The 15,235-nt window shown below is 38.2% G+C and overlaps 2 protein-coding genes across 2 annotated transcripts; both read right to left on the bottom strand.

Moving 5' to 3' along the window:
- Nucleotides 1–873: 873 nt before the first annotated feature.
- LOC121467731 lies at nucleotides 874–2,322 on the bottom strand. Its single transcript, XM_041709992.1, has 2 exons — nucleotides 1,711–2,322; nucleotides 874–957 (listed from the first exon to the last, which is right to left on the bottom strand). The coding sequence occupies exons 1-2, from the start codon at nucleotides 2,320–2,322 to the stop codon at nucleotides 874–876; spliced, it is 696 nt and encodes a 231-aa protein (XP_041565926.1).
- Nucleotides 2,323–9,378: 7,056 nt separating this feature from the next.
- Nucleotides 9,379–10,017, bottom strand: LOC121467730. The gene has a single exon (XM_041709991.1). It carries the CDS (start codon nucleotides 10,015–10,017, stop codon nucleotides 9,379–9,381), a length of 639 nt encoding a protein of 212 aa, XP_041565925.1.
- Nucleotides 10,018–15,235: the final 5,218 nt, after the last annotated feature.

Raw genomic sequence — 15,235 nt, 5'->3', positions numbered from 1 at the left:
AAATTTTTAATTACACCTTTGTGGACCCATATACGAATATATAAATATTGATCAATTCATGATTATTCATTTAAATTACCCTACCTATTTGGAGCTCCAACCAGGGGTTTAATATTGAGATCATTTTTATCTCGGGGTTTCTAAACTTATTAATGTGAGACTTTTCCTCTTTCTACATTCGCATATAGTTGTGTAGGTTATTTACTTTACTTGCTAATTTACATCCCAACTGCTGCGAGACCTCCGCAAATTTACATATGTAATTTTATGCAAATGTATATTCTTTTCCTTGTTTCACGAAATTCTGATTATATCAAATTCTTTTTACTTACAAATACTATTTAAATTATTAAGGACATATGTTAATAAACAATATATGATGTATGTATGTGGGATATATATATAAGTTTAGTGGTGCATAAATAATTCAATAAATTAACATATAAACTTAGATTAAGGTGGACGAACGACTTTCATTTAAATTATTGGGACGAAATTTTAACTAATATTAAGGGGGAATGTTTTATTTAATTTACTTAAAAACTATTTTAAGTCTTTTATCAATGCTGAGTTCATATTTTAACTTTTGTAGAGCAATATTGTTTAATAGTCGACAAGAAAAATTTCAACGAAAACAAATCCCGTGCCAGTGTGGTGCGGCTAAATCAAAAGGTTTTGGGTATGTATATGGTTAAAGGAATAATTCTTCCTGTCGTGGTCTGGCCCGGAGCCGGTTGCACGTGGTCCAGATATCGTATAATTTATTTTATTTATTTATTTGTTTACTTCGCCAACGGTGACCTTAACCGGAAAATTTTAAATTTACTTTCCCTTTTTTTTCTTTTTATATTAAATTGTTTCTTTGGAACGGACTTACTTCTTCGTTGACGGTGCCTTCTTTTCCCGGTCCCGGTTGCCTGTCCTATTTCCTCGGCCAAACTCGTCCCGTTTCCTTTTCTGAAGATGTTCGTTATATTATCATGATACTACACTTTAGAATGATGGCCACTACCCCATCATCTAACTCACTTTTAATATTATATATATTATTTTCACTTCAATTTTCCGAACCACTTGCTGCTGTAAGAATTTTTTTGGAACTCGTGGTGGCCTGATCCCTTTCTCGGTTTTTCGCCAACGGCAGAGACCTCTTCCATTTGCATCACGTAGCCGCTCGGCTCTCATTCAGCTATCGGTGTGGGTGCAGTTCCTCATGGTTTGGTGTGGGTGGAGATACTTCTGGGCCAGGGGAGGTGGTGGAATCTAAGAGCGGATTAAGGTTCTCTTTTCTGACCGTCAACCAGAGCGCCTCTTACTCTCCACACTTCCCCTCTCTTTCTTGGCCCTGCTAACCTTTGAAAAACTGGTCACACTACCATCTCTTAGGGCGATATTCCCCTGTCGATAGCTTTCAATTGCAACACCACACAAAAATTCGCGAGAATGCTGGCCGAAGCGAATTATTTGTAAACATTGAAAGATTGACTTGCCGTGAAATTGTGTTTATAGTGTTTTTAATAATCAAAACAACAACTTTGCTATCCTGCCTTGCCCCCCGATTCGCCTTTTGTGCCCAACGTAGGCCTACACCCACTAGACTCTTGTTTTGCTACCCAGGTATATACATATGTAAGTATGCGTGTGTACGGGTACAGCTACATCCACTATTTATATTTACATTTTTAGGTCTTTTGCGTGGAAAATCCCAACAGGCTTCCCCCCCAGATCCTCCAATTCGTAGGCATTGTTCCCTATAGGGCGTATGACTCGGCATTTCACATATTTTCGAGCAAACTTGGCATTGTACATCTTTCCAAAATTGCTCTGAGTGAAATTGCGTCTGTAGATTTCTTGGCCAGGCTTGGCATGGAAAACTCGCGCCCGTTTGTTATAGCGCTGACTGCTGCGTTCATATGCCTGATGGAGATTCTCCCGAATGTGATCGCGGATAAGTTGGCGCTTATCTACTGGATTCAGCGTCGTTATTTGATGTTCTGTCAAAGACTGTAGTTTTCTTGCCAGTTTGTAGCAGTTTCCATTTAGGAACATCTGTTGTCCAAATACTGCAAAGAACGGTGTTACACCCGTGGCCTCATGCACGGAATCACGAATCGACACTTCAATTTCCGGTAAGTATAGGTCCCAGTCTCGATGATCATTTTCTAAATACGTTCTAATTGCAGCTAGAATGGTCCGATTTACCCTCTCGGCTGCGTTGCTCTGTGGTGAATATACAGCGGTACGCATGTGTTGAATGCCGAATGCAGTGATCATGTCTTGGAATATTTTCGACACGAACTGTTTCCCATTGTCGGAGTACATCACCTAAACTCCAAATTGTTCGGTGCAAGTAAAGTTTCCAGTAACGTCCAATGTTTATCATTATTTATCCTATTTTGTTTGCATTTCGTTTTGTTTACATTTGATTTTATTGATGTCGTCGGACTGAGATGGCCGATCAGCTGGGCTATTGTGCGGACTGAGGGGCTGGGAAGAACCCCACCACGAGATGGACTGGCTAGCCGGCCTTGCCCCATCGAAGAACCAGGTCCGTAACATAATTGACACTCAAAAACTACATTTCAATAAGCTTCTTCAAAGAAAAATGGAACTGTTTCCACAAAATAGCTTTAAGCTACCACACAATTTATTTAATATTGAGCATCATCAAATCGCTATTTATATTGGATTAATTTTTTTTTAATGATCTGTCAAAAGATGGCGTAAATCTACGTCTCCTCTACCACTTCAACAAGGACCTAGTAACCTACGAGTGCGACCACATTTACAACTCAGTCGTTTACCATCAACATTAATGACTGTTGAACAATCCGTTCAACGGCCGGGAGAATGTACGATTTTCGCCAAGAAGAAAATTGTTCGCAGCTGAATTAATATTTATGGGTTAAATAGACAAGGGTCATTAGAGATATCGGCCTACCTAAATCAACACCGGACAACGTATGCCTGTGTCCACATGTGTGTCAATTCTGATCCATTATCAATTAACCCGGCGAGAAAAAAACAAATGTGCGGAATTGTAAGTGTGTGGAACGATTGGAATTGGACACACTACTTGAAAATGGTATTTTTGAGTTTTATGGACTCGGACTTTTTCGGAATGTTGAAATTGGAATTTTTCAATTAACCAGGCGAGAAAAAAACAAATATGCGGAATTGTATATGTATGTGTATGGTGTATGTATTAGGGCCTTTTCGGAATGTTGGAATTGGAATTTTCCAATTAACCAGGCGAGAAAAAACAAATATGCGGAATTGTAGGTATGTGGCACGATTGGAATGGGACACTTTTTTTTTGAAAATAGTGTTTTTGAGTATTTTGTGGACCGGACTTTTTCCGGAATGTTGGAATTGGAATTTTTCAATTACCCAGACGAGAAGAAAAACAAATATTGATTTTTGTGCATACGCCTCCTGTTTCTTTTTGCACCTCCGCCCATGAAAAATAGTATTTCGGAGTTTGTTATGGGCTCGGGCTTTTCCGGAATGTTGGAATTGGAATTTTTCAATTAACAAGACGAGAAAAAACAAATATTGATTTTGTGCATAAGCCTCCTGTTTCTTGTTGCACCTCCGCCCATGAAAATAGTATTTCGGTGTTTTTTTTTGACTCGGGCTTTTTCGGAATGTTGGAATTTGGAATTTTTCAATTAACAAGACGAGAAAAAAAAAACAAATATTGATTTTCTGCATAGCCCCTTTTTCTTTCTGCACCTCCGCCCAAGAATAGCTGAAATCAAATGTTCATATATGCATTTTGGTCAAATAACCATATGTAAGAGGCTGCACTGTAAATGTGTATTTTCGCTCAGAGTAAAATATGTAAGTATGAAGCCTCTGTAAATATATACACTCGCTCAGAGAAAAATATGTAAGTATGAAGCTTCTGTAAGTATGTGTGTGTATGTAAGTATAAAGCTTCTGTAAATATGTATTTTCGTTCAGAGAATAAAATGTAAGTAGATCAGAGTGTAATATGTAAGTAAAAAATGCGATTGGACAATTTTGTATTTTATTTGCAGCGCCGACGGGAAAAATGTAAATGTATGGTTGCATGTAATTTTTACCAGGAGCGGTGAAAAATAGTTAATATTTCTTGCCGACGGGTATGTGTATTGTTTGTAATTGTGATTTTTTTTTGTTTTGGAGATAAGTGGACTGTAGAATGTATGTAAATATGAATGTAAAATGTAACTTTGTGCAGCGGAGGCTCTACACAGTGAAAAAGAACAAAAACGAATGGGGGCCAATATTGCCGGAACACTTTAATTGAAAATTGTTTTTCACTGTGGCACGCGCAAAAAATTAACATTTTTGTAATTTAGGAGTTTGTAAAATTATTCGTAGGAATTTTTCGAAAAATTGCAGGTTGATGTATGAATGATGTACGGCCAACTGGACTTAGAATTTTGTACATTAATATGCACAAAGGGGAGAACGATTAAGATGGCCGCACACAAATTGCAAGTGGAAAAGTGAAAATTTGAAGTTATTGATTGCCGTAATGTCGGATTGAAATCGGAATTTACTCCAGACAGTAAGACGAAATTGTATATTCGAAACACTTACTGGAGACCGGCAATTAATAACTTATTTCGTACATAACTTGCTGTTGTATGTTGAAGAGGATCGAGCCACCGCAGCGGGGTCCAAAGGAAAAATATCCGGCTGAAGGATCAAAAATGAACGTAGAGGGGTGGTCCTGAAAGGTGCACAGGTCCTGTAGTTGAGATGACGAGTCGTAGGTGTTTCGATGGTAGGGGGTGGGCGCAAACACTTTTATTCACTATGTAAATCGAACTGACTATTCTAACTTATTCTAATGCTCTTCAGAGCGCAGTGGAGACTTCATGGAGACTTCGTGGTGGGGAAAAGGGAAGCTGCGTGAGAGCGGAGAATACCGGGTGCTCCTTCGTGGCCTGAACAGCGACAATGCGACTAATTTTGTTGGAGCAAGAAATAAGCTTCAAGAACTGGAAGATGCAATATTTTCCGAAAAGGCAAAACAATGCATTGTGGAAACCTGTATTTATAAAGGAGTAAATTTTAAGTTTATTCTACCAAGAACACCGCATTTTGGAGGATTGTGGGAAGCCGCTGTAAAATCAGCTAAGCCTTTTCTGTTAAAAAAATGTCATCACAGCTAATCTAACTTATGAGGAGTTAGAAACTGTTATAGTCGAGATTGAAGCAATTTTAAACTCTCGACCTTTGGTTCCAATGTCAACTGATCCAAATGATCAATTCCTCCAGATCATTTTCTTATTGGAGAACCACTCACCGCCCAGGCTGATAGCGAACCATCTCAGCAACCACAGACATTGGGACAACGATGGCAAGCTGTATCAAAACTTAAGCACGCCTTTTGGAAGCAATGGTCAACTGATTATCTACAACAACTACAGCAAAAGCAAAAGTGGAGACGATCATCAGCAAACATTAAGGAAGGAGTGCTGGTGTTAATAAAAGAAGATAACACACCAGTACTGCAATGGCCAATGGGAAGAATTCTCAAGGTATTCCACGGAAAAGACAATTTCGTCAGAGTAGTGGAAGTCAAAACAGCAAAAGGATTCTTCAAGAGGGACATTCAGCACATAGCTCCATTATTCGCAGAGGAAGAACCGGTATGTAAGCATCCACTATAAGAGAACCCTGGGGACAGAATTGTTGAAGAAAACACACCAAAAAGGAAAAATCTTCAGGACTGTCGTCAATGGCAATGACATTGATAGTAATGCTTCTTATGTTACCATTAACTATTGCACAATCAATCAATGTAACAAAATTTGTTTCAAGGCCAGGAATCTTTTTTTGAAAAAGTTGAAAATGGTCAATTTGCCACAACGGATTGGTCTATAATTGTTTATTACAATTTAAGGCCGTATTGGAATGATATGAATACATTTTCAATGGGAGTTAGCAAAATTGGTCATTTATGTACACAATTTTCACAAAAAGAAGCATGTACAAGTCTGTATCATCACTTCAAACATTTAGAGGAAGATCTACAGGCTGAAAATATCCTACTAGCAAAATCGCGTAGACAAAGAGCACCACTGGATATCGTTGGAAATATAGCAAGTAGTCTGTTTGGCGTTTTAGACTCAACATATGCTAACGAAATGGGCAAGACAATAACAAAGGTTAAAGGCAACGAAAAAACACCTATTGAATTTATTAAAAATCAGACATCATTGATTGATTCAACAATTAATGGCATAAAAGAGATGAGATTTCCAACTCAAAACGATTAAAATTGATTGAAAACTATTGTATATCTCCGACACAGAAAGTACCAAGAGTGTATTTAATAAACTTTCATGGTATATAACACTGTCAACTCAACTTTCTATTCTGGCATCAGATCTTCAATGGGTACAAGCAGAAATTATAAATGTATTAACAGATATTCGTCATAATACAATTAGCCCATTGCTAATATCACCACGACAACTAAAGGAGCAAATGGAACAAATACATAGTCACTTGAGACCTGGACAAATGCTCCCAGTTTCTGGGTGAATGGCTAACATTCTTATGGCATACCAGCTAATGAAGGGTGAAGGAACTATTGTGAAGGATCATGTCATTATTAAAGTAACTTTTCCTTTAATATCCTCGCAAGTTCTGGACATCTACAAATTGACTCCAATTCCATTTCTGAGTAAACATGAAATTCATTCGATTGAAATAAAATCACCGTTTCTTGCAATGAACAGTCATCGTGATGAATTTGTTGAAATGTCTGAAGCAGACTAAAAGCGATTTTATTTGTTTCAACAAGCAAACAATGTTTTCATCAGAAATTAGTTGTGAGATGAAATTATTTCAAAATAAAACGGATTCATCCTGTAAAATAGTAAGTACTAGAAAATCCTTTCTTTGGTCTTGAATGTATGCCAAGAATCAATGGATATTTACAACAAACGAATCTTTAAAGCTTTCTGCTGTTTGCTTAGATGGGACATCTAACATAGAACTACAAGGCTACGGCTATTTGACTGCAAGTCCTGGGTGCACAATTCGAAATACATTGATGACGATAACGACTCAAGAGTCAACAGAAACTACACTATAGGCATCATATGCCTCGATTCGGAGATAGCGATTTAACTGAAAGTTTGCCGTCAACTTCAAATATGACGGTTGTAATTGTTACGGACCTGGTTCTTCGATGGGGCAAGGCCGGCTAGCCAGTCCATCTCGTGGTGGGGTTCTTCCCAGCCCTCAGTCCGCACAATAGCCCAGCTGATCGGCCATCTCAGTCCGACGACATCAATAAAATCAAATGTAAACAAAACGAAATGCAAACAAAATAGGATAAATAATGATAAACATTGGAAGTTACTGGAAACTTTACTTGCACCGAACAATTTGGAGTTTAGGTGATGTACTCCGACACCCCCACCCTGCCTGAGATCCGGCATGCATCCTTCGCCAAATCTCCCTTCCGATGGCTATCATCAGCCTACTCCAGGGTCAGTCTCATTCCCCCTCCCCATAGACGAACACTTAGCACAACATCCTCACGTTAAAATTTTATTATTAACCATAAACATTCATCTTAAATTTTTGCTTTATATCTCCTGTTAACCTAACGCATATATTTGCATCCCCTTGCTACAGCTGCGATGTCAAATTCATACGGCAACACTTCCTTTGAAATTGATTTAAATTTTTAATTACACCTTTGTGGACCCATATACGAATATATAAATATTGATCAATTCATGATTATTCATTTAAATTACCCTACCTATTTGGAGCTCCAACCAGGGGTTTAATATTGAGATCATTTTTATCTCGGGGTTTCTAAACTTATTAATGTGAGACTTTTCCTCTTTCTACATTCGCATATAGTTGTGTAGGTTATTTACTTTACTTGCTAATTTACATCCCAACTGCTGCGAGACCTCCGCAAATTTACATATGTAATTTTATGCAAATGTATATTCTTTTCCTTGTTTCACGAAATTCTGATTATATCAAATTCTTTTTTACTTACAAATACTATTTAAATTATTAAGGACATATGTTAATAAACAATATATGATGTATGTATGTGGGATATATATATAAGTTTAGTGGTGCATAAATAATTCAATAAATTAACATATAAACTTAGATTAAGGTGGACGAACGACTTTCATTTAAATTATTGGGACGAAATTTTAACTAATATTAAGGGGGAATGTTTTATTTAATTTACTTAAAAACTATTTTAAGTCTTTTATCAATGCTGAGTTCATATTTTAACTTTTGTAGAGCAATATTGTTTAATAGTCGACAAGAAAAATTTCAACGAAAACAAATCCCGTGCCAGTGTGGTGCGGCTAAATCAAAAGGTTTTGGGTATGTATATGGTTAAAGGAATAATTCTTCCTGTCGTGGTCTGGCCCGGAGCCGGTTGCACGTGGTCCAGATATCGTATAATTTATTTTATTTATTTATTTGTTTACTTCGCCAACGGTGACCTTAACCGGAAAATTTTAAATTTACTTTCCCTTTTTTTTTCTTTTTATATTAAATTGTTTCTTTGGAACGGACTTACTTCTTCGTTGACGGTGCCTTCTTTTCCCGGTCCCGGTTGCCTGTCCTATTTCCTCGGCCAAACTCGTCCCGTTTCCTTTTCTGAAGATGTTCGTTATATTATCATGATACTACACTTTAGAATGATGGCCACTACCCCATCATCTAACTCACTTTTAATATTATATATATTATTTTCACTTCAATTTTCCGAACCACTTGCTGCTGTAAGAATTTTTTGGAACTCGTGGTGGCCTGATCCCTTTCTCGGTTTTTCGCCAACGGCAGAGACCTCTTCCATTTGCATCACGTAGCCGCTCGGCTCTCATTCAGCTATCGGTGTGGGTGCAGTTCCTCATGGTTTGGTGTGGGTGGAGATACTTCTGGGCCAGGGGAGGTGGTGGAATCTAAGAGCGGATTAAGGTTCTCTTTTCTGACCGTCAACCAGAGCGCCTCTTACTCTCCACACTTCCCTCTCTTTCTTGGCCCTGCTAACCTTTGAAAAACTGGTCACACTACCATCTCTTAGGGCGATATTCCCCTGTCGATAGCTTTCAATTGCAACACCACACAAAAATTCGCGAGAATGCTGGCCGAAGCGAATTATTTGTAAACATTGAAAGATTGACTTGCCGTGAAATTGTGTTTATAGTGTTTTTAATAATCAAAACAACAACTTTGCTATCCTGCCTTGCCCCCCGATTCGCCTTTTGTGCCCAACGTAGGCCTACACCCACTAGACTCTTGTTTTGCTACCCAGGTATATACATATGTAAGTATGCGTGTGTACGGGTACAGCTACATCCACTATTTATATTTACATTTTTAGGTCTTTTGCGTGGAAAATCCCAACAGGCTTCCCCCCAGATCCTCCAATTCGTAGGCATTGTTCCCTATAGGGCGTATGACTCGGCATTTCACATATTTTCGAGCAAACTTGGCATTGTACATCTTTCCAAAATTGCTCTGAGTGAAATTGCGTCTGTAGATTTCTTGGCCAGGCTTGGCATGGAAAACTCGCGCCCGTTTGTTATAGCGCTGACTGCTGCGTTCATATGCCTGATGGAGATTCTCCCGAATGTGATCGCGGATAAGTTGGCGCTTATCTACTGGATTCAGCGTCGTTATTTGATGTTCTGTCAAAGACTGTAGTTTTCTTGCCAGTTTGTAGCAGTTTCCATTTAGGAACATCTGTTGTCCAAATACTGCAAAGAACGGTGTTACACCCGTGGCCTCATGCACGGAATCACGAATCGACACTTCAATTTCCGGTAAGTATAGGTCCCAGTCTCGATGATCATTTTCTAAATACGTTCTAATTGCAGCTAGAATGGTCCGATTTACCCTCTCGGCTGCGTTGCTCTGTGGTGAATATACAGCGGTACGCATGTGTTGAATGCCGAATGCAGTGATCATGTCTTGGAATATTTTCGACACGAACTGTTTCCCATTGTCGGAGTACATCACCTAAACTCCAAATTGTTCGGTGCAAGTAAAGTTTCCAGTAACGTCCAATGTTTATCATTATTTATCCTATTTTGTTTGCATTTCGTTTTGTTTACATTTGATTTTATTGATGTCGTCGGACTGAGATGGCCGATCAGCTGGGCTATTGTGCGGACTGAGGGCTGGGAAGAACCCCACCACGAGATGGACTGGCTAGCCGGCCTTGCCCCATCGAAGAACCAGGTCCGTAACATAATTGACACTCAAAAACTACATTTCAATAAGCTTCTTCAAAGAAAAATGGAACTGTTTCCACAAAATAGCTTTAAGCTACCACACAATTTATTTAATATTGAGCATCATCAAATCGCTATTTATATTGGATTAATTTTTTTAATGATCTGTCAAAAGATGGCGTAAATCTACGTCTCCTCTACCACTTCAACAAGGACCTAGTAACCTACGAGTGCGACCACATTTACAACTCAGTCGTTTACCATCAACATTAATGACTGTTGAACAATCCGTTCAACGGCCGGGAGAATGTACGATTTTCGCCAAGAAGAAAATTGTTCGCAGCTGAATTAATATTTATGGGTTAAATAGACAAGGGTCATTAGAGATATCGGCCTACCTAAATCAACACCGGACAACGTATGCCTGTGTCCACATGTGTGTCAATTCTGATCCATTATCAATTAACCCGGCGAGAAAAAAACAAATGTGCGGAATTGTAAGTGTGTGGAACGATTGGAATTGGACACACTACTTGAAAATGGTATTTTTGAGTTTTATGGACTCGGACTTTTTCGGAATGTTGAAATTGGAATTTTTCAATTAACCAGGCGAGAAAAAAAAACAAATATGCGGAATTGTATATGTATGTGTATGGTGTATGTATTAGGGCCTTTTCGGAATGTTGGAATTGGAATTTTCCAATTAACCAGGCGAGAAAAAACAAATATGCGGAATTGTAGGTATGTGGCACGATTGGAATGGGACACTTTTTTTTTGAAAATAGTGTTTTTGAGTATTTTGTGGACCGGACTTTTCCGGAATGTTGGAATTGGAATTTTTCAATTACCCAGACGAGAAGAAAAACAAATATTGATTTTTGTGCATACGCCTCCTGTTTCTTTTTGCACCTCCGCCCATGAAAAATAGTATTTCGGAGTTTGTTATGGGCTCGGGCTTTTCCGGAATGTTGGAATTGGAATTTTTCAATTAACAAGACGAGAAAAAAACAAATATTGATTTTGTGCATAAGCCTCCTGTTTCTTGTTGCACCTCCGCCCATGAAAAATAGTATTTCGGTGTTTTTTTTTGGACTCGGGCTTTTTCGGAATGTTGGAATTTGGAATTTTTCAATTAACAAGACGAGAAAAAAAAACAAATATTGATTTTCTGCATAGCCCCTTTTTCTTTCTGCACCTCCGCCCAAGAATAGCTGAAATCAAATGTTCATATATGCATTTTGGTCAAATAACCATATGTAAGAGGCTGCACTGTAAATGTGTATTTTCGCTCAGAGTAAAATATGTAAGTATGAAGCCTCTGTAAATATATACACTCGCTCAGAGAAAAATATGTAAGTATGAAGCTTCTGTAAGTATGTGTGTGTATGTAAGTATAAAGCTTCTGTAAATATGTATTTTCGTTCAGAGAATAAAATGTAAGTAGATCAGAGTGTAATATGTAAGTAAAAAATGCGATTGGACAATTTTGTATTTTATTTGCAGCGCCGACGGGAAAAATGTAAATGTATGGTTGCATGTAATTTTTTACCAGGAGCGGTGAAAAATAGTTAATATTTCTTGCCGACGGGTATGTGTATTGTTTGTAATTGTGATTTTTTTTTGTTTTGGAGATAAGTGGACTGTAGAATGTATGTAAATATGAATGTAAAATGTAACTTTGTGCAGCGGAGGCTCTACACAGTGAAAAAGAACAAAAACGAATGGGGGCCAATATTGCCGGAACACTTTAATTGAAAATTGTTTTTCACTGTGGCACGCGCAAAAAATTAACATTTTTTGTAATTTAGGAGTTTGTAAAATTATTCGTAGGAATTTTTCGAAAAATTGCAGGTTGATGTATGAATGATGTACGGCCAACTGGACTTAGAATTTTTGTACATTAATATGCACAAAGGGGAGAACGATTAAGATGGCCGCACACAAATTGCAAGTGGAAAAGTGAAAATTTGAAGTTATTGATTGCCGTAATGTCGGATTGAAATCGGAATTTACTCCAGACAGTAAGACGAAATTGTATATTCGAAACACTTACTGGAGACCGGCAATTAATAATTTATTTCGTACTTATCTTGCTGTTGTATGTTGAAGAGGATCGAGCCACCGAAGCGGGGTCCAAAGGAAAAATATCCGGCTGAAGGATCAAAAAATGAACGTAGAGGGGGTGGTCCTGAAAGGTGCACAGGTCCTATAGTTGAAATGACGAGTCGTAGGTGTTTCGATGGTAGGGGGTGGGCGCAAACACTTTTATTCACTATGTAAATCGAACTGACTATTCTAACTTATTCTAATGCTCTTCAGAGCGCAGTGGAGACTTCATGGAGACTTCGTGGTGGGGAAAAGGGAAGCTGCGTGAGAGCGGAGAATACCGGGTGCTCCTTCGTGGCCTGAACAGCGACAATGCGACTAATTTTGTTGGAGCAAGAAATAAGCTTCAAGAACTGGAAGATGCAATATTTTCCGAAAAGGCAAAACAATGCATTGTGGAAACCTGTATTTATAAAGGAGTAAATTTTAAGTTTATTCTACCAAGAACACCGCATTTTGGAGGATTGTGGGAAGCTGCTGTAAAATCAGCTAAGCCTTTTCTGTTAAAAAATGTCATCACAGCTAATCTAACTTATGAGGAGTTAGAAACTGTTATAGTCGAGATTGAAGCAATTTTAAACTCTCGACCTTTGGTTCCAATGTCAACTGATCCAAATGATCAATTCCTCCAGATCATTTTCTTATTGGAGAACCACTCACCGCCCAGGCTGATAGCGAACCATCTCAGCAACCACAGACATTGGGACAACGATGGCAAGCTGTATCAAAACTTAAGCACGCCTTTTGGAAGCAATGGTCAACTGATTATCTACAACAACTACAGCAAAAGCAAAAGTGGAGACGATCATCAGCAAACATTAAGGAAGGAGTGCTGGTGTTAATAAAAGAAGATAACACACCAGTACTGCAATGGCCAATGGGAAGAATTCTCAAGGTATTCCACGGAAAAGACAATTTCGTCAGAGTAGTGGAAGTCAAAACAGCAAAAGGATTCTTCAAGAGGGACATTCAGCACATAGCTCCATTATTCGCAGAGGAAGAACCGGTATGTAAGCATCCACTATAAGAGAACCCTGGGGACAGAATTGTTGAAGAAAACACACCAAAAAGGAAAAATCTTCAGGACTGTCGTCAATGGCAATGACATTGATAGTAATGCTTCTTATGTTACCATTAACTATTGCACAATCAATCAATGTAACAAAATTTGTTTCAAGGCCAGGAATCTTTTTTTGAAAAAGTTGAAAATGGTCAATTTGCCACAACGGATTGGTCTATAATTGTTTATTACAATTTAAGGCCGTATTGGAATGATATGAATACATTTTCAATGGGAGTTAGCAAAATTGGTCATTTATGTACACAATTTTCACAAAAAGAAGCATGTACAAGTCTGTATCATCACTTCAAACATTTAGAGGAAGATCTACAGGCTGAAAATATCCTACTAGCAAAATCGCGTAGACAAAGAGCACCACTGGATATCGTTGGAAATATAGCAAGTAGTCTGTTTGGCGTTTTAGACTCAACATATGCTAACGAAATGGGCAAGACAATAACAAAGGTTAAAGGCAACGAAAAACACCTATTGAATTTATTAAAAAATCAGACATCATTGATTGATTCAACAATTAATGGCATAAAAAGAGATGAGATTTCCAACTCAAAACGATTAAAATTGATTGAAAACTATTGTATATCTCCGACACAGAAAGTACCAAGAGTGTATTTAATAAACTTTCATGGTATATAACACTGTCAACTCAACTTTCTATTCTGGCATCAGATCTTCAATGGGTACAAGCAGAAATTATAAATGTATTAACAGATATTCGTCATAATACAATTAGCCCATTGCTAATATCACCACGACAACTAAAGGAGCAAATGGAACAAATACATAGTCACTTGAGACCTGGACAAATGCTCCCAGTTTCTGGGTGAATGGCTAACATTCTTATGGCATACCAGCTAATGAAGGGTGAAGGAACTATTGTGAAGGATCATGTCATTATTAAAGTAACTTTTCCTTTAATATCCTCGCAAGTTCTGGACATCTACAAATTGACTCCAATTCCATTTCTGAGTAAACATGAAATTCATTCGATTGAAATAAAATCACCGTTTCTTGCAATGAACAGTCATCGTGATGAATTTGTTGAAATGTCTGAAGCAGACTAAAAGCGATTTTATTTGTTTCAACAAGCAAACAATGTTTTCATCAGAAATTAGTTGTGAGATGAAATTATTTCAAAATAAAACGGATTCATCCTGTAAAATAGTAAGTACTAGAAAATCCTTTCTTTGGTCTTGAATGTATGCCAAGAATCAATGGATATTTACAACAAACGAATCTTTAAAGCTTTCTGCTGTTTGCTTAGATGGGACATCTAACATAGAACTACAAGGCTACGGCTATTTGACTGCAAGTCCTGGGTGCACAATTCGAAATACATTGATGACGATAACGACTCAAGAGTCAACAGAAACTACACTATAGGCATCATATGCTCGATTCGGAGATAGCGATTTAACTGAAAGTTTGCCGTCAACTTCAAATATGACGGTTGTAATTGTTACGGACCTGGTTCTTCGATGGGGCAAGGCCGGCTAGCCAGTCCATCTCGTGGTGGGGTTCTTCCCAGCCCTCAGTCCGCACAATAGCCCAGCTGATCGGCCATCTCAGTCCGACGACATCAATAAAATCAAATGTAAACAAAACGAAATGCAAACAAAATAGGATAAATAATGATAAACATTGGACGTTACTGGAAACTTTACTTGCACCGAACAATTTGGAGTTTAGGTGATGTACTCCGACACCCCCACCCTGCCTGAGATCCGGCATGCATCCTTCGCCAAATCTCCCTTCCGATGGCTATCATCAGCCTACTCCAGGGTCAGTCTCATTTCCCCCTCCCCATAGACGAACA

The sequence above is a fragment of the Drosophila elegans genome, unplaced genomic scaffold, assembly GCF_018152505.1.
Source record: "Drosophila elegans isolate 14027-0461.03 unplaced genomic scaffold, ASM1815250v1 contig_538, whole genome shotgun sequence".
NCBI classification, from domain to species: domain Eukaryota; kingdom Metazoa; phylum Arthropoda; class Insecta; order Diptera; family Drosophilidae; genus Drosophila; species Drosophila elegans.
This window is presented reverse-complemented; position numbering and strand designations above follow the sequence as displayed.

Excerpts from the sequence above, each read along its gene's own strand:
- LOC121467731 (XM_041709992.1), bottom strand. The coding sequence starts at position 2,322 with ATGTACTCCGACAATGGGAAACAGTTCGTGTCGAAAATATTCCAAGAC. Across the intron at positions 958-1,710 it reads AGGATCTGGGGGGGAAGCCT|AAAAGGAAACGGGACGAGTT; the intron begins GTTGGGATTTTC and ends GAACATCTTCAG.
- LOC121467730 (XM_041709991.1), bottom strand. The coding sequence starts at position 10,017 with ATGTACTCCGACAATGGGAAACAGTTCGTGTCGAAAATATTCCAAGAC.